Raw genomic sequence first — 22,451 nt, forward strand, 5'->3', positions numbered from 1 at the left:
AGAGGTAAAGCAGGCAGTGCTCTGGGGGGCTGTGGGGGTGGCTGGTGGGTGCTGGAGGAGTGGCAAGCAGCCCTGATGCCCAGGGGAGCCTCGGGCAGGGGTGTGGGGCTGTGGGCAGGGTCTACAGGTGCTGGGGCTGGCTGCTGTGTCCCACAGAGCCTGTGCTGGGTGTTTTGGGGACCCATCTGCAGATATGCTTCAGTCAGGTGTGTTTTCCAGGTTAACTGGGTGATAGTCATCTCCTTAAGGGCTGTGGTTTTACTTGCAGAAATTAGATGAATTTCTGTTTTCCCAAGTGTGTTTGGTTTGGGATGGAAACCAAGGCAGGGCTTGGATTTGGGTCCTTTAACCCCTGTTCCCCTGAGCTATCAGATAAGGGAGGCTCATGCCTTTCTGAAGTGAGGCAGGCTACCATGGGTCTGCCTCCTTCCTCTGGCCCTTATAATATCCTCAAAGATGCATTGAACTTGCTGACTTGGTACTTCTCTGAAGGCTCAAGAGGCTGAGGGTGCTGGTGTCCAAAATAAGCTGCTATTCCCTGGGCTGCTCTTGGCTGGAGCTAGGCAGGGATGTACTATTTACAAGAGAATCCCTGAGTTACAGAATAAAATCATAGTAAAAAAATCCAAACTCTTTTAATACTTTCCAAAAATCAACAACAAAAAAGTTACATCAAACAACCAACCAAAGAAAACCTCTCACGAAGAAATGATACATTTCCAAGCACAAGGACATACAGGCAAACCCACACTCAATGGCCTCAGTGCTCCATCTTGGATAGGAGAAGCCACGTGGTGCTGGCCAGTTTTTCTGGGATACACCGGGGAGCCCCAGCTGGGTGGCAGGACCATGTACCGCTGCGTTCGGCATGGGACCACGACAGCCACGGGGCATGTCTGTGCTCGCATCCTTGGGGCAGGGTCTCCCTTACCCCTGTGAGCGCAGCCCAGCTGGGCAGGGGTCTTGCTTTGCTGCTAGCTGCACTGGTTTGAGTCTGCGGGTGGTTCCTGGTGTGATGAAGCTTGTTGCTTGGTTTTTCTATGGAAATAGACTTTTTTTTTCTTGGACATCTGTTGGCCAAGTGAGGGATGTGCTGATGGGACCAGCTGTGTTCCCTCATCTCTCTCCCTGCATGGGGAGAAGACATGGAAGAGGGTTTGCGCCAGCTGATCCATTCCACTGGACAAACTGTTGGCTTGATGCAAGCCCTTGGAGCCAGAGCTGGGGGCAGGGAGCCTCTGCTATCCCACCTGGGGTACTCCCAGGCTGTGCATCGCTAGTCCTTTCACACCTTCTCCACCACAACTGCTGCCATGCCTGCAGTGCTTGTCCTCCTCCTCATCATCATCCCTGTGGCCTGGGGTGGGAGAAGGTGGCATGCTGTGGTCCTGCACGGTGTCGGAGGAAGTCCCCTTGGCAAGGAGGCAGGTTAGTCATTGGCATCCCAGGAGCATCCTCCGTGTCCTGGCAGTGGCTGGAGCATTTCCCCTCTGTTTGCAGCAGAAGCACCATGGAGGGCAGTGGGGGGAAAGATCCAGCCAAGTTACAACCCAGCCGTGCAGGGGGAGATGCTGCAAGCTGGGCGGGGGGGACACGTAAACCTCCCTTCAGCAGCACATGCCAGCCCCCTGCACGCTGTTCTGTGTGGAGATGTGCTTCTCTTCTCATCTCGAGAATGAGCCCCCCCTTAAAACATCACCTCCTCGCAGCTCCCGTAGTCGCTCTCCACCATGTCGGAGCCCTCGTAGTTGGGGGGTGGAAGGGGCTGGGCTCGGATGCTGGGCTGGTGACCCACCTCGCAGTCCGCGTAGGAGGGCTGGGCCACACTCAGGCGCATGCTCACCCGCTTGTAGCCGGGTTCGGGCTGGTACGGGACGCCCTCGCCCTGCACCAGCTGGGCTGGGTAGTAGCTGATGGCTGTATATTCGTTCTGGCACTGGGAGGCTCCCATGTCCACTGGGCCGAGGGGCAAGAAGTCCTCCAGGTTCTGGTTGCTGTAGCGGGGTGGGATGGGGGCCCGCTTGTTGCTCTGGTCCAGTGGGAAGGGAAAGCCCCCGTAAAGAGTAACCGGCTCCGTGTCTGCCGGCGGAGGAGGCGGTGGGGGGAGAGGAGGGTGGGAGGAGGATGGAGGGGGGCCTTGAATGATCTCATAATGGGAATATTCCTGGACGTCTGATGACAGGTACCGGGGAGGCCAGTAGGTTGTTTCTGCTGGGTAGACTGGAATAAAACAGAGTTGTGTTAGCTGCAGTTCAAGCTGTTGTTCTGCCTCTCTTGCCCTCCCTCTAATTCCTTTTGTAGACTCTGAGCCTGCAGGAGATGTGACAGACCAGGAAAGAGAGAAGTGGGGACAGGGGAGTTGCAGTTGCTTCTTTGGGAATTAAGGGGACCTGAGGGCACCCATGGCTGTGCTGAGGCAGTGTTCCCACCAGCCTTCAGGCATCCACCACTCCAGAACCCAAAAGACACACTTCATCGTGCCATTTGGATGCAAGCAGCTTGCTCTGCCCCCATCCCTTCATCATGCAAGTGATCCACTGCATCTCTCCCTTTCCCTGTAGTTACACTTGTGAACGCTCTCCTAAAAGTGTACTTTGGTGGTGAACTCCTGCATGGGGAGAAAGCAGTAACCTTGCTGTCTGCAGCCACACAAGGTGTTTCCCTGAGGGTGTGCTCCCTCTGCCTAGGAGCATTGATGCAAATGCCTCCCTTAAAACTCACACTGATTTTTAGGATCTTAATTTTCTCCCCTTAGTTTCATTATTCTCTTTTATAAGGTCTTTTGACCCAGGATGTATGGGAATCCGGGCTATGCAGTAACAGTTTCCTTGTTGATTGTGTGAGTGAGCAGGTTAAAGCTGAAAACGGATGTACTGGTGAGCAGGGAGGGAAGAGCCAATAAAGGACCTATAGCAGGTCTTGGGCAGCATTTGCCTGTGCTTTGCTTGGCTTTAACCAACACTGTGTGTCCCTCATGTTTGCAAACCTTAGATCCACTTCACAAGAGGAAGAAGGATGTGTAAGAGCAAGGAAAAGCTGTGGCTACTGACCCATCTCCTCCCTGGCCCAGGTGCACTTGATGAAGGACTCGTTGTCAGAGTTGGAGGGGGGTGCAGCGGGGGGCAGGTTGGGTGCCACACTGCACACGATGGTGCCCCGGTGCTTTGGGGCGTTGGCTGAGTTGAAGGTGACAAATTCAGGGGTGCTGGTGGTTTTGCGCTGCTCCGGCGTGGCCCGGTCCAGGTTGTTGTGTGCTGCGTCGCTGAGGATGTTGAGCTCGATGGGTGGCACGGCTTGGGTGCCCACACCCACGCTCTTGGAGAACTCGCTCTTGGAGAGCAGGTCGGGGTCTTCTCTGGCCACAGGCTTGTGTGCCTTGGCCCGATGGCGGAAGCGCTTGCGGATGAGCACAAAGGCCACGGCCAGGATGACCACCCCCAGCACGCCGGCTACGATCTCTGCGATCTCCTCGGGGCCCACCGCCCACTGCGTGGGCACGATGGCGGGGGTGATGATGGGCTGTGTGCAGTACTCCCCTTGGTAATCCAATGGGCAGATGCAGTGGACAGAGCCCTGGGTGCTCACGCAGCGCCCGGCGTTTCGGCATGGGTTGTCTTGGCACTCCTCGGCCAGCTTCTCGCACCTGCGGGTAGGAAAGGATGGAGACAGCCACCATCAGCCTGGGGATGCAGCTAAAACTGTGTCATCCTATTCGGGGCTCTGACTCGCACCAGCCAAGGGTGCTCCATCCCGGTCTACTCTCCCTCCCTTGCTAGACTCGTGCTACCTGCCTCTCCTGGCAGAGGACTATGATATTTGAGTATAGAACGACGCTTTTCAGGAGACCATGTTTTATAGGCTGGTCCTATTTTTCAGTCATATGCAGCAAATCAAAACGGGGGGCTTCCTGCCTCAGGGGAGTATTTGGAGTTTCTAGGGCTAAGATAAAGAGGTGCTCCTGTCCTGTTAAATTAGGGAGCCCAGGGTCACTCTGAGATGTATTAAACTCTTTAAGAAGTCTCATATGTCCTCCAGGCTCTGTGGGGTCTCAGGATCATCTGTGGATGTCTGCAGGTTGCAGCAAACATTTGGGGAACTTCTAGCCTGAGAAGTGATGAATGGGCATCCTTGTTGAAGAGGCTGTTTTGGCATTTTATGGAGCATCTGCAGAACTGAGACTGAATTTCTGATTCCCTGTCCTGCTCCACCCCACACAAACGTTCCCCAACAGTAAGGGGGACCTTTCCTTTCTCAGTAATGATCTCCCCATGCTAAGGGGAATATACAGTGCTTTGTTGGCTTTCCTTCCTTTTTTTTCTTGTTACTGAACAAACTCTGTGAGGTTTGGGCTCCTCTTGTTTCTTAGTGTTTTAGGATGTGTGAGCTGGTGTGTCTAACATGAACCCACAGGCTCCAGCTGGACAACTGATGGTTTCAGATATTACACTGCCACCTAATGCTCAGCTACATGCTTTTATTCCAAGAATTGCACGAATAATTTCTGCCTCTGCATTGATTCAAAGGACCAGTGTCCATCCTGGCTAAATGGCTGAGGCAGAAGGATGAACTGGATGTGATGCTGTTGGAGCCTGTGCTGGGCATTTCTCACCAGGGTGGGCTGGAGGCAGGGCGGGGGCTTAGAGGGGTGCGTGGCTGTGGTGGGTAACGCTGAGCAGCAGAGCAGCCTCTGGGCCTGGGTTAATTCTCTAACTGCAGCTATTTGGCAAGTGTGCACTGACATTTCATATATGGGAAATATATTCAAGCTGTACCACTGATGGTGAGAACATCAAAGTTATATGAACCATAGGGTTCAGGGCCAAAGCCAAACACTGACACCTCGTGATAACGGGGACCTGTAGGCTATCTGACAGGAGAGGGGGAATGGCATCCTGCACCTGCTTTTCAGTGTAGTCCACTATCCTGAGCTGAGCTTTGAAGTGGATGAATCGTGGCTGTGACCTGGGAGAGAAATTTCCCTTGGATGAGCTCTGCAGAGCTGGTCCTGGGCAGAAGCAGCCCTTTTAGCACCCAGGGTGGGTGTCCCAGCTGCTGAAGGAGGGGGCAGCTCACAACTGTGCTAGCCAGCCTCCTCTCAGCCTCGGAGCATCCCCATGCCACCCAGGGCAGTGCCTGCCAGCATCCTGCTGCCAGGGTGCCCCTGTCACAGCCAAGCTCAGCTCACACTGTGGGGCGGAGCAGCATGTGGGGAGAGACCCTTCCCTCGCAAGGAGAGGCTCTGAACCTGCACCAACCGTAGCATCTGCAGGCATTCCAAGCATCTGCGAGGAGAGGAGATTTTTCTTGTTTTCCTCCTGCTCAGAGGAGATGGGCACAGAGAAGCAATGACCACACGATGGCAGAGCTATTTATGTCCTGGTCTGCTCATCTCTGCTTTTGGACACTTTCCTGCTGCAGTGCTCAGGTACACACAATTTGCAATTAATCCTAGAGTGTCTGGATCTAGCGAGCTCCAGAAATGTGCAATACTTATTGGTAGAGATCGTGTTTTCAGCCTAACATGGGAGATCACCCATCCTAAAGCCTTCCTGGACCTTACCTTTCGCCCAGGTACCAGTCAGGGCAGTGGCAGGAGTAGCCAGTGGCGGAGAGGGTGCAGGTTCCCCCGTGCAGGCAGGGCTTGGACTCGCAGGGACTGTCCCCAAGCTCACAGCGCTCACCCGAAAACAACCCAGGGCAGATGCAGGTGTAACCTGGAGAGGGTGAGAGAGTGCCATACAGAGACCCTATCCGTATGGAAGAACTAGCAAGAGCAGGGAGGAGCAGTGCCTGCTACTGATGGCACCCACAGAGGGTTCAATCCAGCTACCTAAGCGTAGGTCCTTGCTGCTGCCACAGGTGCTGTGGGGCACCCAAGCCATCCATGGAGGGCTGGTGGGTACGTTACAGGACCTGAAGCAGTTGCTGGAGGCTGGGTGGCCACTCTGGGACAATACAATGGCACTGGAGAGCTATTTCAGCAACAAGTCAAGCCTGTCCTCTCCTGATACTGACCCTCTCCTACGAGGGATGCATTTGGGGTATAGCTTTATTGCGTGGAGAAGCTGGGGGACAAATTCAGGTTAAAGGAAGGGGAGCCTGGCTGGCTGATTCACAGTTTCTGACTCTGCTAAATGCAATCGTCTGTAACTTATTGTTCTCTGAAGTCTTTGGTCCTGCGAGTTCTCGCGGTATGAAGCGCCTGTCTCAACACGTCGGGTTTCTCTTGCCTACAGAAGGTGTTTGTTTCGCAGCCAGAGAGAAACCCAGCATAGCCAGGGACTTGGAGGGGGCTGCTACTGGTTGCATTTTTGGCAGCTGTTTAGTGTAGCCCTAAGCATGGGAATGTCCCTGGCTGTGCTGAGCTCCTGCTAGTCACTCGTCTGGTGGTGCCGTGCAGGAAGATCAGCATTTCCACCTTGCAGCACGCTTGGAAAGTCTTTGCTACTCATCCACAAGCTAAACATCCCTTCTTTAGAGCACAGGGTGAGCAAATGTAGATCTGTTTCCACACGCGTGTTAGTGGTTGTACAACCAAGGACGTGCTGACACTCGTGCAGCAGGTGCTGGACACTGCCTGTAGGGGCTGCGTGTGCCCAAACACATGTGTTCCTGGATGTGGGGCTTCACATGTGTTTGCACCTGTGGTCCTGAGCACTGTGGTTGATGTGGTGGCTGGTCTGGCTTTGACCCTTTCCGCACAGATGGGTTCTCACGCGGCCACGTGGCTTACCTGGGCTCACTTGCACAGACGTGTCTTTGCCTGTGCATGTAATCCCACGCCTGAGATCCCTGGGCAGAGCTTTGCATAAACTCGTGCTGCAAGCCCGTGGTCTCCAGGACTGAGCCCACAATGCTCAAGGAAGCCAAGCACCCAGGATAACCTCACAAACTACAACGTCCCCTGAGCAACCCCTTCCCTCAGCAGTGTCCTGTGTGTTTCTGACTGTGGCCATGTCCCACGGGCTCTTTCCTGGGCTGTTGGGCCATTTGCAGGAGAAGTTGATCACCTTGGAAGGAAATTGGGAAGGGCACTGGATGATTAGTAGATTATTAGTGAGGCAGTGATTTTCCTCTTCCCCCCTCCCATTGTGTGGTCTCTGCAAAGCAAGCAGGTGATGCCTTGACTTAGAGCAGAGATGAGTTTTCACCTTGTGGGCTTTGAGCCCCTTTCAGCCCAGTCAGAGGGGTTTTCTGTGTGGAGGGTCTCAAGGCTAAGGCTGGGGCACGAGTGCTAGCCAGGCTAACTGTTCGGTACAGATACACCTCGTGTCAAACAAGTTCACCTGAACCAGGCAGCTGCTGAGTCGACAGGGCTGGGAATGTTGTTCCCAGAGGCTCCGGGCAGGGCAGGAGGAGGTGTGTTGCCTCCTCCGTCCTCACTTGTTCGCTGGGCAAGGTGTGGGATTTGGCAATGGCCCCAAGGAGCACAGAGCTGCAGGAGGAGCTTCTGCCCCACGCAGCAGTCTGGAAAGCACCCGTCTACCCCAAGGAAGGGCAAAAACACAGACAGTATCTATCTTGATAGATGGGGTGTTATGGGGTGCAGCCCTGCTGTGCTGGAAGCTAGGACATGGGTGTAGGGCAGTGACACAAGGGTGGACATCACTGGGAGTGGTTCCTCCCCCCAAGACCACTGCAAACTAGCCCTGTCCCTGTGATACCGACCCTCTGATGGGAGGAATGGGGCAGTAGTGAGCCTGGTATCAAGCCTCTGTTGAGCATGGGCACCCCATGTTAGCCTGAGACTCTTGGATTTGAGCTTACGGTTTTCCCATATCCCATCCCATACCCCTGGGGAGTCACTGGCTGCAGTGGGAGCAGACCAAGATCTTGGCTTGTTTCTGCGCAGATACCATCACTGTATGATCCCATCTTGCCTGATTCCAGCCTCGCTAATGTCTCCTTAAGCAAAAAGGATGCAGAGGGGTGGGTGGAATCTCTATTTGCATTTGAGTTTTTGGCAACTGCTGCACTCTCCTAGGTCATGCACACTCCTTAGAAACACCTTCCTGCCCTCCGGGCCATGGTCTGCTGGTGAGAGCCAGGATGATGATCTCATACCCCCCAGCTGCTGCTGCACTGAGTCAGCTATCACTTGAGGTTCCCTGGGATGGGGGACTTCTGATTGTCTCCTGGAGTAGCCCCTGGCATAGGGATGAATGAAGACGTTGTATCTTTCCCTCCCCTCGCTTCTTATTGCTCTCCTATTGCTCTGTGTGGGATGTTCACATACCTCCTCCATGAGTTTCGGAGCACATCCCGTTGTTGAGGCATGGGTTGCTGCTGCAGGCGCCGGTGGGGGAGCAACACTGCTTTATCCCCACCTCCTCCATGACTTCCTTTGATTGCCCTTTCCCAGGTAGGAGAACCACTTCTTTGCCGTTGATTGCAACCACATCCAGGCAGCCCCTGAACCCCCATGTGACTCTCTGGGACTGGAGCGGCTGCCAGAGGCCTCCAAAAACCAGGTCTCGTCTGCCCTGGGAGATACTGCAGGTCCCTGGCAGCTGGAGAGAGGTGTTTCCCAGGCCATCGATGAGCAGGCGGACAGACGTATTCTTCACCTCCAGAAAGACTGAGTGCCACTCACCGTCGCTCACAAACCGTGAGGAGGAGAGGTTCCCAGTGTAGTTCCCCCTGCAGCTGTACCCAAGTTGAGGCACTCCGTTAACCATCTGCAAAAGACGCCCCAGAAGTCGCGATTAGTTGTGGTACAGGCAGCTGCTGTTCATGGAGGCTTTCAACACTTCTCCTGCTGCCTGTTCCCCTCCCTTCCTGCCTAAGCATTGAGAGTCAAGATGAATCCCGGTTTTCAGACTCCAGAAATTACCAGCTAGACAAATGCAGCCCCTTTCACCCATATTAAGCTATGCATGGATCAGTTAAAGCCTGTTTAAGTGACTGCAACCTTCTTTATTTTGCAAAACACCTTCATCTTTCTGGCACAATTTCACCTGTGGTCCTTCCCTGCAACTTTTGACCAGTGTGCAGGGAGGGAAGATCATCTTTTCACATAACAGGGTGCAGAGCCATGTGATCATGCACTCCTGCAGCTGCTTGCCCCTTCTTCCCCCTTTCTGAGCCTAATCAGAGCCCTCGTATCGAGACTATCTGTTACTCCATCATCAGTCACAGATGGACTCTTGTTCTGGGCCATGTGGCCTTTACTCTGTTCTTGCTGTCTCGTTAGTGGTGGGGAAGGTGGTGGAGCAGTTGCCCCTTTGGCATGGGTGAGGGTGCTGAAAGACTTTGTCGAGGAGGATCACTGACAGCTTTTTCTGGAGGAGGCAGTGAAAGGAATTACTGTTGTACCCAGCCCCTAACCAGCATGCTGGAAAGCCAGGCCAAAGCTGCTGACAGGTGTTGCAATCCAATTCTTGATATCCAGCAAACGGGAGGGAGACAAGATATTGAGCTGCTAAGTGAACTACACCAGTGTCTTCTGCATTAAATTGGGACATCAGAAATTCCTATTGGTAGCCCAAGATTCATTTTAAAAACTCATATGGAAGAAGGAGAAAGGAAAGGTTAGCTGTGCTGTTTCAGGGAGAAGACAGGAGTAAATCTCTTTCACCTTTTTCTCCCCAGTGCTTTGCTGATAAAACCTCTCATAAAAGCCAGGAGTCTATAGAGAAGGAGAAGAGAGATAGAATGAAACATTCATGGAAAACCTGCAGATCTTGCTATGTAACATCAAATAATTCATCCCAGACAAAAGAGATCTCCATGGGGGGAATTAGAGACAGCAAGTAGTGGTGATGCTTGGAAGAGGCTAGAAGAGGAGGAGTGATTATGGGCTACACTGAACTCTAGAGGAACCTACATATGATATGAAGGGGCCAAAAGGGGTCAAAAGCAGAACAGGACAACAGTTAAGTCTTAGAGAAGCCCATGGTATAAATAAATCCCAGTGGGAGGAGAGAGCAGCTGCTGAAGGAAGGAGGAACGAGGTGCAGCTGGCACATGCCATGGAAGGGCCTCAGGGCAGCATGTGTGTAAATCTCTTTGCACAATTGGCAAGCGCACCAGAGAACTCTGTCACTTCACTTTATCTAGAGGAACATGATTTCACTTCAGATGGGTCTGTAGATTGGGTTTATCAATTTCTGGGGCTGGGAGACAGCTAAGAACTCAATTCCCTCGAGCAAGAACTGACAGACTGCCAAGTCTTTCCCAGCTTGCGTGGTTTGCCCCGCTCTTGTTGCGACCTATTTCTGAACAACAGGAGAGTTAGTGATTGGAGGGGTGATGATATGCATGCCCTTGGGAGAACTCATCCTCTTCACCAAATCTACAAACCATCGATTATGATTCTTTCAAAGCTTTGGTTCATACCTAGAATACTAGAATACCTGGAATACAAGCTTAAAATCTTGAGGGATTCCTTCAGGTTTTTTTCAGGCCAGATGGTCTAGAAAAGTTTTGATCCCTGAGATATTGTGAATAAAGTGAGTCAGGGAAGAAATGATTCCCAGGCAACTTCATGGTGGAGGCTTTATGAATGTTTCCTATTGAAAAGCTTGTGGAGACATCCAAGCACAGGAGATCATGGGCACACTGAACTCCATCAATAATGAGTCTTTTCTCCCTTGACCCTGTGTATTAGGCCTGGCTCAGTAGAGCTTCCTGCCATCTCATTCTTTCTGAGAACCATCTGGAGTGCTGGACTCCTGCTGAACTACTTGGTGACTCCCCTTCCCAGAGATGGGGCAGAAAGCTAGAGACCCTTCTTGAGAAGCTAAGTTTTTCTCATCAGCCCTTTACAGTGCAGCTTAAAGTCACTCAGAGATGGGTACAAGACATATGGATGATGTTTCTCTGTTCTTGCTCTCAAGGAGTGATGGCTGTGGCAGCAGGAGCTTGCAATATGTACTTTGGGCAGGTCCCTGGGCGTTGGCTGCTGTGTAGCGCTCTTCTGTGTGGGTCTTTTATAACAGTGGAAATAAAAGGATTTCAAAATAGGAAGATGGGATTGTGAAACCATGAGAAAGGATGAGAGAATTCAGGGACAGCATGAACACTTCCAGGCAGGTTACAGTATGTAGATCTCAATGTGATTAGTCTCAGGCATAAATCTCTGTAAGCTGGTAAGTATGTCCTATGATCTTGGTCTCCAGTTAGTCTGAATTTAATTGATGAGGAATATACAAAACCCCTATTCTTTAGCCATCTGCTGCTTTCCTTCTGTTGCCAGAGTGGAAGAGGGAGATGATCTTTGAATGCTGGGTAGATTCAGTGTGCAGCCAGAGGGAGGAGAGCGATCAGGCTGAAATGTTCCTGGCTCTGCAGGTGTCTTAAATAGTGAAACCACCTGAAGAAAGTGGTTGAAAACCGTGGGGGGTTGAGAAATAGCATTTAAGACCCCTGCTTTGTCTGTTCTGTTCATTACTGTAAAGGACCTTTAATTTGAGGTCCATTTGATTAGGTGCATGACCTGACTGGCATACACTCTGATGCAGGTAAAGCTGGTGATATCATTACTAGTTACTAGTGTCAGAGCTCACCTGTGCCCTCCTTATCTCTACCCTGTTACCCCAACCCTCCAGCCCAACGTGGGTGCCTCCTCTGTGTTGGGTTGAGCCATAACGTGGTCTGGCAAATTGTGTGCGTGGTGGGAGTCTGACTCCATTCCTAAGGTCTGGGGGAATTTTGCCCTTTGCTACAGTGGAAACAGACTGGTCTGGGGAAAATTCCACCTGGTAAATTCTTTGCCCTGAGAGCTGTGATATAAGAGAGGGATGGAGAAGTAATCCGTAAAGAAAGAAGATGATGTAGATCTGTGATACGGGTGTATGCTGCCTTCACACCAGAGACTAGCACGTGCATTCACAGATGTAAAAAAGTATTCACTAGTTGTGGTTGCAGCAATTGTCAAACTGTGCTTGGCTCTCACCTGGTCTCCCCATGTCTTATAATTTTGCTAGATGAATTACTAAGGTACATATGATTGCATCTTCTTTCTGTGATTCCCTTCCCTGAAACAGTAAGCTGTGTTTTTTTTTTTTTTTATGCTGGAAAGGAACCTCTGTGCATTGCAAGACATACCTCCAAAGTGGCATGGTCGGTCCCGTTAGCGTAGAACACGACAGCGTGCAGCTGGTGGGTCTTCAGGCGAAAGTGTATGTGCCAGGAGCCGATCTGTGGGTGCTGGTACCAAATGTAGCTGTGACCCCCAAACCTTACAGCCGTTCCTGGAAGGAGAGTGAGTGAAATGTCTCATCTTTGTCACCCTTGGAGACTATGGACTGTACCAAGCCTTGCCTCTTTTCCCAGCCCAACACCATAATTGTCCAGGAACAGTCTCATCCATGGCAACCCATGTACTGCTGCGCTGTATCTCCCACAGCTCCCATTTGGAGCTCCCAGTATTTCTTCTATGTACTCAACTGTAAAACAATCCAGAAATATCAGCATGGCTATTTCTGTCCTATAGCAACTGGAAGGTGCCCTCAGCGTGTTCTAAAACACCTTTCAATTTCCTCACCCTTAATAAGTCTATTATTCTATGGTATCCCCCTACCACTGCAGTCCAAGTGATGCTAATCTCTATCCCTACTCCCTCTATTTCTTGAAGTATTCTAGAGTAAGTATAACAAATGTTTGGTTTTCCTCAAATTTATCAGTCTGTGCTTTGCTGACTCCAGGATCAACACAGGAGCTCAGAGATTGAAATTCTGATCACTGAACTTCATTGCCTGCTAGGTATGAGTAACTTTTCCCAATGAGATAAGTGTTCCTGCTATTAAATGCTACTGGAGATTTAAAAAAAACCAAACCAAACACAACTATGTGAAACTTTCAAGCTCTCAGAGTCTAGATTTGGCTTTGAAACTGCAGGCGGAGTTGTTGGTCATTGGGCAACCTAATTCCAGGGCAAGTCCAGGTGCTTTACAGTGTACTGATGGAAAACACAATATGCCCAGGTTTATAGGGCGGGACATTACCAGGAAGGATTGCTCACCATTGCAAGAACAGATTTGCTCCAAGCTGTGCCGTGGGGTGAGGACGCTGAGTCGGGCAGTGCTGTAAGTAGACATCATGCCTGGATCCAGCTGAATGGTTTCCTTGCAGACACGGTGGGCACAATCTGACCCATGACATGGCACATGAATGGCTTTCTTCATCCGGAGACCGACGAGCTGGTCCATCTCCCCAGCTGACACAGTGATTTTATTTGCGAGGACCCGAGGCTCGTACAAGGAGCCGTGTGGCTCTCCAACAGCCAAGAGCAGGTCCACTCCATCAGAGGTAGCTGCAGGCTGTAAGCTGGCCATGTGGATGTTTTGGCGACGGGTGACAAGGATGTTTCCCAGAAATCTCTGCAAGTTGCGCCAATGGTCCCCCACAAACTCCTCAGGGGACAGGTGGCGGAAGTGTAGCACCACTGCCTTGTCCAAGGCCTCCTGCGTGAAGCACCACACGTGGACGTTGACACTGGTAGTGGCTGTGAACGTACCATCGCTGACTGTCACGTTCAGAAGATAGTGGCCATGAGGAAGCTTGTCCCCAGCAATGATCTTCCCATCTGCAGCCCCAACAGAGAAAAGCCCTTCCTGGGGCACTTCCGCCACCAAAGTGTACACCAGGGTGTCATGGGGGTCTCGGTCTGTGGCATGGATCTTGCCCAGAACGCCACCTCGGAAGGCTTCCTCGTTGGTGGTGATGAATATTTCCAGGGGAAGGGCTGAGGGGGCATACTGGCTCTGCTCAGTCACTTGGATATTTATAAACGCAGATGAGGACAGGGGAGGGATACCACTGTCGGAGACCTGCCAAGGAAAACAGAAGGATCTGTTATAGCCACACGCTGGCTTACTGTCACCTCACCTGACTGGATGGGCTGATAAGGTCTTGTGAAGGAGAGCGCCTTGCATGTAGCAATGGGTGGAAGCTGTCAGGCAGCAGGTTGGGAATGAAGAAGGAATGGGAAAAATTGGCAGCAGTGTTGGACCTCTGCCTGGAGATGGCCCCAGGGAAATGGCAACATGTCTTCCAGCATGGAGTCTGGTTGAGACCTTCTGTTAGTGGTGGGGTTGTGCTCATTTCCGTGTGTGCTCATCAGCAGCTGAGGCACACCTGAATGGCTCTGATTTCCTGAGGATTAATCATCTTTAGAGATGTTGCCAATCTTTGGGGCTCCATGTGTAGGTGAGTGTACAAAGATATAAAGCAGTTACACACATCAACACATTTGCTCACCTTCTGGACTATTTAAGCCTATGTGCCACCTCTGACAATGTCTGTCTAGAATGACTCATGGAACCTCAAAATACAAAAATGTGAATAATCAGATTATAGGATAAATTTCTCCATAATTTTAGGCAGTTAGTGGTTGAGGTTTAAAACATAATAGTACCTAGCTTTAGCACATCTACCATTACTGAAGAAGTATGTACTTTACATGTTATTATCCTTTTGTTTGTAATGGACTACCCTTACTGATAACATTGAATATTAAAGAATTCACTCTGCAACAACAGAATAATAGAAATCCTCTTTGAAGAGCAACTTAAACCACTTCTTAAATGACAAGGCTACTTGGAGAAAGTTTGCAGGATCAGATCCAGGTCTCACTTTAAACTAGAACTCACTAGAATGATGCCTGGAAAAGCATGTCCAAGGAAACAGCTGACAGAGTATTTCTCATGATCATATTATCTGATTTTATCAATGCAGAAGCTGGCCCCCAGCTTCTTGTGGGCAGACTGTGTAGAGAAATGAGCTCTGGAGCTGGCTCCAAGCTGAAAAATTTGTTCCTGGATTGGATTTCTCCAAAGTCAGAGACATCTCCATCCAGCTGTGCCATCCTAATCCCATTTTGTTGCTACTTAATCTGGCTGGGGAATTCAGATACCGGGACAGTTAGGCAGGCTCTACCTGGACTTGTAATAGGTACTGTTCTTTTGTTCTTCTGTTCAGGACGGATGATGTCACCAGCAGACCATTTTGGGTGACATCAAAAGCCTTCCCATCATTGCCCTGGGTGATCTGGAATGAATATGGTGGTCCATTTTCTGGGGAGTCTCTGTCGCTCATAATCAGCTCCAGGATGCTTGTACCCACAGGAGCATTCTCCTGAAATGGGGAAAGATGCTGGTGAGAAAGACAAGCAAAGAGAAAAGGCCCAGGGGAACCCACAGTGCCCCTTGAGCTGCTAGATCAGAAACATGGAAACAGATCCCACAGCCTGTGTGTGTGTCTCCAGTACATGCAGACTGAGATTTTCCAGAAATGCCAGAGACCCAGTGGTGGCAAGGGACTCCCTTTCATGGCATTACGTATGTGGCAGCTAAGTGTATACAGTTGAGCTGCTGCCCTTGCTTTCCCCTTGAGTCAGGTCAGCACAAGGGCAGATGAAAGCATGTTTTGTGTGTGTTTCTTTCTGAGTATGTATAGGTGTTTGGAGTCCAAGTGACAACTGGGCTTCATCCGGCAGTCATGATGACACTTAACCATGTGCTTGGGTCTGTTCTTTATGTTGTGGTGTAGACATGGATGGTTGCAAGGGAGAAAGGGGCTGCAGGTCAGGCTCAGAAAGTGTGAAAAGCTCTGCACTCTCTGTACTAAAAGGACAGGAGGTGCCTGAAGCTATTGGAAAGAGAAAATGGCATCTGTTGGCAGAATATCTACCCCTGCAGACGCTACCAGTTCTTTGTGGCAATAAGCACAAAGAACAGCATGCTTCATCTCTGTCTTGCCCCTCTGCTCCAGCAGCAGCCCATGCATGAGTACGTTAGTACCCTGAGATGGACTGGGAGAACAAACTGCCTCCTGGCTTACCTGCACCACCACGCTGTAGTTGAGCTGGAAGAACCGAGGAGGGTTGTCATTGACATCAGACACATGGACACGCACAGCAGCGTCACTGAATTGAGCAGGGTGGCCGTTGTCTGTGGCTCGAACTGTCAGGGAATAACTGGGGATCTGGAGGATTTGTAGTGCATAATTACTTGGAGAAATGGAGGAATGGCAGCTTTTTCACATTGATGTTTTACTGTGCTGCAGCTTGTTGAAATGCTTGAGGCCATGCGTTGCACTATAGTAATAGCTTTGCCCTTGGCTGAGGCTCTCCATCCCTAAATCTCAAAGCACATTGCTAAAGAAAATCAGCCTCACAGTAGTTGCAGAGAAGGAAAACAACTTACCAAATATGGATGAGACTAAGCTGGGCAAACATCTGTCAACAGTGGTTTGAGCTGCTACTGTTTTATGAACGAGATATTGTCCAGATGACCTTTGCATCTCCTCCCCATACCTGTTTTCTATGATGCCCTGATGCAGAGAAGTGGAAACCAACCATGCTGGTTTCCAGTTTGGGGCTGACTCTCACCCAGCCAGTGGAGCAGAGCAAAGCCCAGAGTTGTGACCACTGAAGGCTGTATTGCCTTCCTTAAAGCCCAGCCTTCCTACATCAGTATCTATGAGTCTAGAAAATGAATGAATGAAAAAGATGCCTTCTGCTTACAGTCTTATGAGTAGATCATTCAGAAAACAGGAGGTAGTTGAATATACTGTGTTCCCTCAGTCTTCTGGGGCACATCTGTTTTAGCCTTCCTGTTCCCATTTCCTTGAACTCACCTCCTCCCTGTCCAGATGCTTAGCGATGCTGATTTGTCCGCTCTTGGGTTGAATGGCGAAATGTCCCAGCGGGTTCCCTGCCACGATTGAATATGTGATCTGATTGTTCATTGCTCCATCCAAGTCATCAGCTGACACCTGTTAGGAGAAAAAAACTAGGACCCCTGGCCCAAAGATGCCTTGCTCTCGGAGGAATGGGGGCAGGGCCTCCTTGTCATTTGAGCTTGCCTCAAGTGAGGAGGAAGGAAGGTGGTTTACATAAGTGTCATTCATTAGTTTTTTCAAGACAAAACTCAACACAGCTACAACAACGGCTTAATCTTTGTCCCTTTCCTGACTTTACCAGCCCTGTGATGGTAACAGGCTGGACAGGGAACTGCATATGGAAATACCTTGGGCTCTGCTATTCTGCCCAGGGAAGCCTCTGCTTTCCCTAGGTTGGAAGGGTGTTGGCCTTCTGCAGGCATTTTCACTCTTTTGCACAACCCTCAGACTCCTGAGCCCTCCTTAGGTATCTCAAGCTTTCACTTAAAGATGTCTTATAAAGCAAAGTGTTCTCCCTGTCTATAGAGTGTCAGGAATTCTGGCAATCATCTTTTTTTAGAGTCATGCTTAAATCTTACATGTTGAATGACACAAACCCACTGAAGTGGCTGTGTCCAATGAAAAGTAAAGTGCAAAAGAAGAGTAAATAATGCATCGCACAAGTAAAAGAATAGGTAAAGACAGCTGGCCTGGTTCATAATCATACCGTGAGGATGATTTCTCCGACGGCAGCATCCTCCCGGATATCAGCAAAGTAAGGATCTTGGATGAACTCTGGTGCATGGTCATTGATGTCAGTTATGTTGATCACCACCATGGTCACATCACTGAGAGAAGCTGAGCCCTTCCTCGTGCCCTCGATGGATAAGTAGTACTCGTGACTTGCTTCAAAGTCCAAGCTCCCATTTATGTATAAGGCACCTGCATTGGCAGATGGATGGAAACGGAGAGAAGATACTTTGAATGAATGGCATGTGAGATTTCTTGGGATACTGGAGATATACTGAGATGATTGCCAAGCTGCCAGCTGAAAAGTTGACCTAACTTTGACCTTCTCTGGTTATATCAGGATACTGAAGGTCATGGCATCACATAAAACAAACTATAATTGAACTGATTCTGCCATAACCTGCCTCATTCTGGTATCAAGTGTTTGAAGAGGGGAAATAAACTTTCATTCTGGAAGGTCTCCAGGAATCTTGATTGGAGGAGATCTGGGACAAAATGGAATGAGAGTCCAACAGTGCTATTGAAAGCTGTGACCAAGGCAGTAGTAGAGCATCACTGAACTGTGTCATAGGCAAGATGAAAAGGTGTGAGATGTAGATGCAGAACTGTACAGGAGAAAAAGGTGTATGGCAAGATACTGTGATTTGTAGGTGATGCAACACAGGAAGGAGGAGGCTGTTAATCTCAAAAAACGAGTGAGGAACATGGACTGAAGACAAAGTGAAAGCAAAAAATAGAGGGGGGGGGGAAGACAGAATGTGCCTGTGTACTTCAATGCTTTCCTGGGTTCGGCACTGAAACTGTCACAAAATTATTCCCTGGAAATGACACTGTTCTGTGTCTTTTAAGACATACAAACTAATAAGAAGATTGGTGTGGAAAAATTAGCAAGAGCCTAGGGGACAGACAAGCTGAGGAAAGTGCTGTGGATGAGGATGTTACAGCCAAGGGCAGAAGGCCATTGATGACGCAGCCAAGGGCTTGTTTCAGGGAGTTGACATTGGCCTTCTGATAACAGCTCTTATCAGATCACTGTGCAAACAGAGCAGTGCTTTATTTGGCTAGTAAACCTGGCTCAACACCTGCTCATGGGTAACAGATTGCTATTATCCACATACACTGAATGCTACCTAATAAAGCTGCCTGTTACTCTGCGCTGCAGGTTCTTTGTGGGATCAGGATGGAGTGACTTTTTAAATGAAACCACTTTCTCCCACATTTTCAAGTGGAAAAATTTCCCCATCTTCTTCTCCATGTATTCCTCATTTCCATGGACCTGTCTCAGGTCCTAGACATATAACAGGAATCTTTCCATTAATTTCACTAAGACTTGGGTGACTCCTTAAGTGACTTGGCTGGCAAAATTTAATGTAGAAGAGAAGACTGTATTCCCTACCCTGTGTTGGCTAAAGATAGAGAGGAGGAGAAGTGCAAGCCAAATGGAGAAGAACCAGAGAAGACACATACAAGGACAGCTTTTGATGTTGGGTCAGCCTGGATGTGCTTGGGCATGAGATCGTCTTACCTGTGTTTGAATTGAGCTGAAATTTCCCGTGGTCATTGCCATTCACAATTTCATACTTGATCTCTGTGTTTTCTGCATTGTCCCTTGTCAAAGCTGACAAGTTGAGGACTTCCGTACCCACAGCCACATCTTCTTTTACCATGGCCACGTATTCAGGGGCCAGGAAAACAGGCAGGTATTCATTTAGATCCACAACGGAGACGGTGACAGTGCCAAGAGCAGAGAGGGGCTCCGGGGTGCCCCGGTCTGTAGCACAGACTGTCAGCTCAAATGCTGAATGCTGAGAATCCTTCAGAGGCTTTTCCAGACGGATCACCCCTGTGGTTTCCTCGATTGAAAAGTGTCCATTGGCAGAGTCAGACAGAGAATAGACCACCTCAGCATTGAGACCTGAAAGGATAAGGGACAGTCTGTGTTAATTCATGGGTAGCAATGCTTCTGGTTTTCTTTTTTTTTTTTTTAATCCATTAAGACTCTGTTTATTTAATGACCTTAAATTCCTAGGGAAAATGGAGGCTGTATGAAGATCAAGTGTGCCCCTGTCCATCTGTAGGTTCAGACATCTAGCCACCCTCACCATCATCCATCAGCATCACCTGTCTGTATTTACTGGTGATTCCCATTTTTAATTCCCTTGTTTTTAAACATAATTTCCCTTTGTATCTGCTTCCAAAGCAGATAAACATGATCTTGCTTCTCTGTCATTGCAAATTCAGTCTCTGCTGGAGAGCTTTCTTGAAAGCTCCTTTCTTAGAAGCCTTACTCAGGTTTCTGAGAATCTTCACGCCTTCAGAAGGACCTCTCCATCCATATCATCTACCCCATCCAGAACTAAAGCTCCTTTTTTCCTTATTATGCTCATTCTTGATCTCCATCTTTGTTAAAGTTTCTGTCCAGTTTGGATCCCAGACAAACTCTGTGTGAATGTTTGTACTGTGCGTCAGTTACTGAGCATGTCCTGAAAGTCTGTCTTTGAGTATTTCTACAGGTATTACACTTCCTATAGAGTCACAAAAATGCTGATGCTGGCCTGTTAGTCAAGAACATGTCAGCGTTGAGATCCAGGCACATCTTCACCAAGATTCAATCATCTATACCCATCACTGTAGCCCTTCCCTAGGTTTCAAAGGTTTCTATTCAGAATGAAAGACAAACCCTACTAAAAAGTAAATCCCATTCTGACCCACCTTCATCAAGGTCCCTGGCAGCAACCACAGCGATGGGTGTCTTTGTTGTGGTGTTGTCAAAAACGGCCACGGCGCAGTGGCTGGGGAAGAATCTTGGTGCATTGTCATTTGTGTCCTCTACGATCAGCGTTATATCTGCCTGGCAGGAACGGCCTCCGCCATCAGTCGCTTTGGCAACAAGATGGTATACAGGTTTCTGTTCGCGGTCAAGAGGTGCAGATGTGGTCAATTCCCCTGTTGGAAAGAACAGGAGATGGTCTTGTCTCCTGCAATTGCAGCTGTAGCCTAGGAGAGCTCAGAGAGGTTCAAGCACGCTGCCTTCCTGGATGAACCGTGGGAGACAACAGACCAGGTTTGAACACGGTTTGTAATCCAGCTAATAGTGGTGATGTGTCCACACCACATTGCTCAGGGCTATTCTCGGATCACTGCCAGCCAGTGCCCTGGCAGGGCTTGGCATGGGGAGTCCTGCAAGTTGGGCTGAACTTCATGCAGTGACTGCCGTCATGGGATAAAAGTGCTCATAAATAAATTATACTTCTAAACACCTTTATAAACCCCACTGCATTAAGCTTTCTGCAATGTAATGAACCCCAAGTGATCTCTAAAATGATCATCATGTGTGTCTGGAAAGGAGGAAACTTTTGGGCAGATATACTGCCCAAGACCTGATAAGATGTTTTTTAGAGTTTAGAACGTGGGTCTTCGGCTCAAGCCAGCACTGTAATACTTGCTGATCTCTCATCCTTGAGACCTGGCTGTTAGCAATAGTGTCTGCCCTTCATTTTAACAATGCTAATGCCAATATTTGTTAAGAAAGCTAGCAAGAAGACTCAGAGCTCACTCTATACTCTATTGCAATACACCTGGATGTTTGCCATTCCTTCCCAGCTTGGGAGAGCTGGAATGAACAGTCCTTTTGTTTGTTCAAGAGGAGATAAGTGTTGAGCCATGCCGGGAGCTGGCATTTCTCAGGAGTGGGTGAGAAAGAGGATAAAGCATCCCATTGCCCAGCTCTCACCTGTATGAGGGCCCAGCCGGAACTCCTCTGCGCCAGGGCCGTGGAGGCTGTATGTTATCTGGGCATTGCTGCCGACGTCGGGGTCAGATGCTGATATTTTCAAAATGAAAAGACCCGGCAGAGCGTCTTCAGAGACTCTTCCAGTGTAGAATATCTGGCAAGGACAGAAGGTGTCATTGGCATCTGAGCCATCTCCAAAATACCTTCATCCCGCATGGGGAAGAATGGACTAGCAGAAGCTTCGTAGAGAAGGATAAACCATGTGGTTTATAGGGGAACACAATGTGTCTCACATTGCTGGCTGCCGGGGTGTGGACTGGGACCAGTGAGCTCATTTCACACAAGCCTTTGAATCTCCTTTGGGAAGCAACCACTTCTGTTCTTTCTCACCATGGGTAACATCCATACCAGCGATCAGAGTAACAAACCTCCTGATGGGAATCTCTCAATTTAGCAGGATATAAAACTTGGTAATTTACATGACCCTACCCAGGAGGCTTCCTGGCATTGTTTATCTCCAAAAATTACCCTTCATAATGCTTAGGCGCTCACTTACTGCTGGCAAACATGCTCGGAGGCTAGATTTAATGTTCTTGCTTGACATGCATCTTAATTAAAATTGCTAAGCATAATCAAAGCAACAGGATCGTGTGAGAAGAATTATGACAAGCCAAACCCTCTTCACATGCTCTTTCTGTTCTTTCTTCCTTGTTATTGTGTTGTATCCTTCCCAGCCCCTCCCCTCGTGCCCCCAATGTCCTAGGACAGACATCTTACCTGGCCGCACTCGGGACTGTTGTCATTGATATCCAGAACAAAAATTTCCACTTCAGTGGTAGCCTGAAATTTCCCATCAGAGGCCATAACCTTGAGGAGATATTTCTCTGTATCTTCTCTGTCCAGAGGCTTCTTGGAAGAAATTGTCCATTCACCCTCGATTTGGTTAACTGTGAACTGTCCCAGTACGTCTCCTTCTAGAAGGGGACAGGATGAAAAAAGAATTTACTGAGTGCTGAAAATCAGAAGTGATGAGGAAAAGGGATATAGATGTGTCCACTGCTGGTCCCTTAGGAGAGCTGAAGGACTTGCAGTGGTGATGCAGAGCGGGCATTGGTGTCGTATCAGGCAGGTGAGGAGCTTTTCGTCTACCTCACTGCACAGCTGAGAAACACCCTGCCCGTTTCTATTATTCGCTGTCTGGAAGGAGGAAACAACTCCTGATTGCAAAAATGTCTCAGTAATGTTCTGCAGACGTGCATATTCATTGCCTCAAAACCACATTGTCTCACCTTCCTAAAGCGTGTCAGTCTTTCTTGGTGCATGTTCCTAAAGGGATGTGAGAGTTGCAAATACCCTGCAGACA

At 49.3% G+C, this 22,451-nt stretch overlaps 1 protein-coding gene across 2 annotated transcripts in view; it reads right to left on the bottom strand.

Annotated features, from left to right (window-relative positions):
* Positions 1–613: 613 nt before the first annotated feature.
* The window catches only part of FAT2 (FAT atypical cadherin 2), a 59,735-nt gene continuing 37,897 nt past the window's right edge, over positions 614–22,451 (bottom strand). For both annotated transcript variants that reach the window (XM_074838650.1, XM_074838648.1), the window contains exons 11-24: positions 21,866–22,062; positions 21,089–21,242; positions 20,068–20,301; positions 18,881–19,270; positions 17,333–17,547; positions 16,582–16,719; positions 15,784–15,927; positions 14,881–15,078; positions 12,965–13,772; positions 12,049–12,194; positions 8,237–8,678; positions 5,561–5,714; positions 3,051–3,643; positions 614–2,220 (exon numbers count right to left, since the gene is read on the bottom strand). In XM_074838650.1, the coding sequence (XP_074694751.1) occupies positions 1,688–2,220; positions 3,051–3,643; positions 5,561–5,714; positions 8,237–8,678; positions 12,049–12,194; positions 12,965–13,772; positions 14,881–15,078; positions 15,784–15,927; positions 16,582–16,719; positions 17,333–17,547; positions 18,881–19,270; positions 20,068–20,301; positions 21,089–21,242; positions 21,866–22,062 (4,346 nt within the window). In that variant the 3' untranslated portion in view covers positions 614–1,687. The remainder of the gene's footprint in view (positions 2,221–3,050; positions 3,644–5,560; positions 5,715–8,236; positions 8,679–12,048; positions 12,195–12,964; positions 13,773–14,880; positions 15,079–15,783; positions 15,928–16,581; positions 16,720–17,332; positions 17,548–18,880; positions 19,271–20,067; positions 20,302–21,088; positions 21,243–21,865; positions 22,063–22,451) is intronic.

This window comes from Strix aluco, chromosome 13, assembly GCF_031877795.1.
Source record: "Strix aluco isolate bStrAlu1 chromosome 13, bStrAlu1.hap1, whole genome shotgun sequence".
NCBI classification, from domain to species: Eukaryota; Metazoa; Chordata; class Aves; order Strigiformes; family Strigidae; genus Strix; species Strix aluco.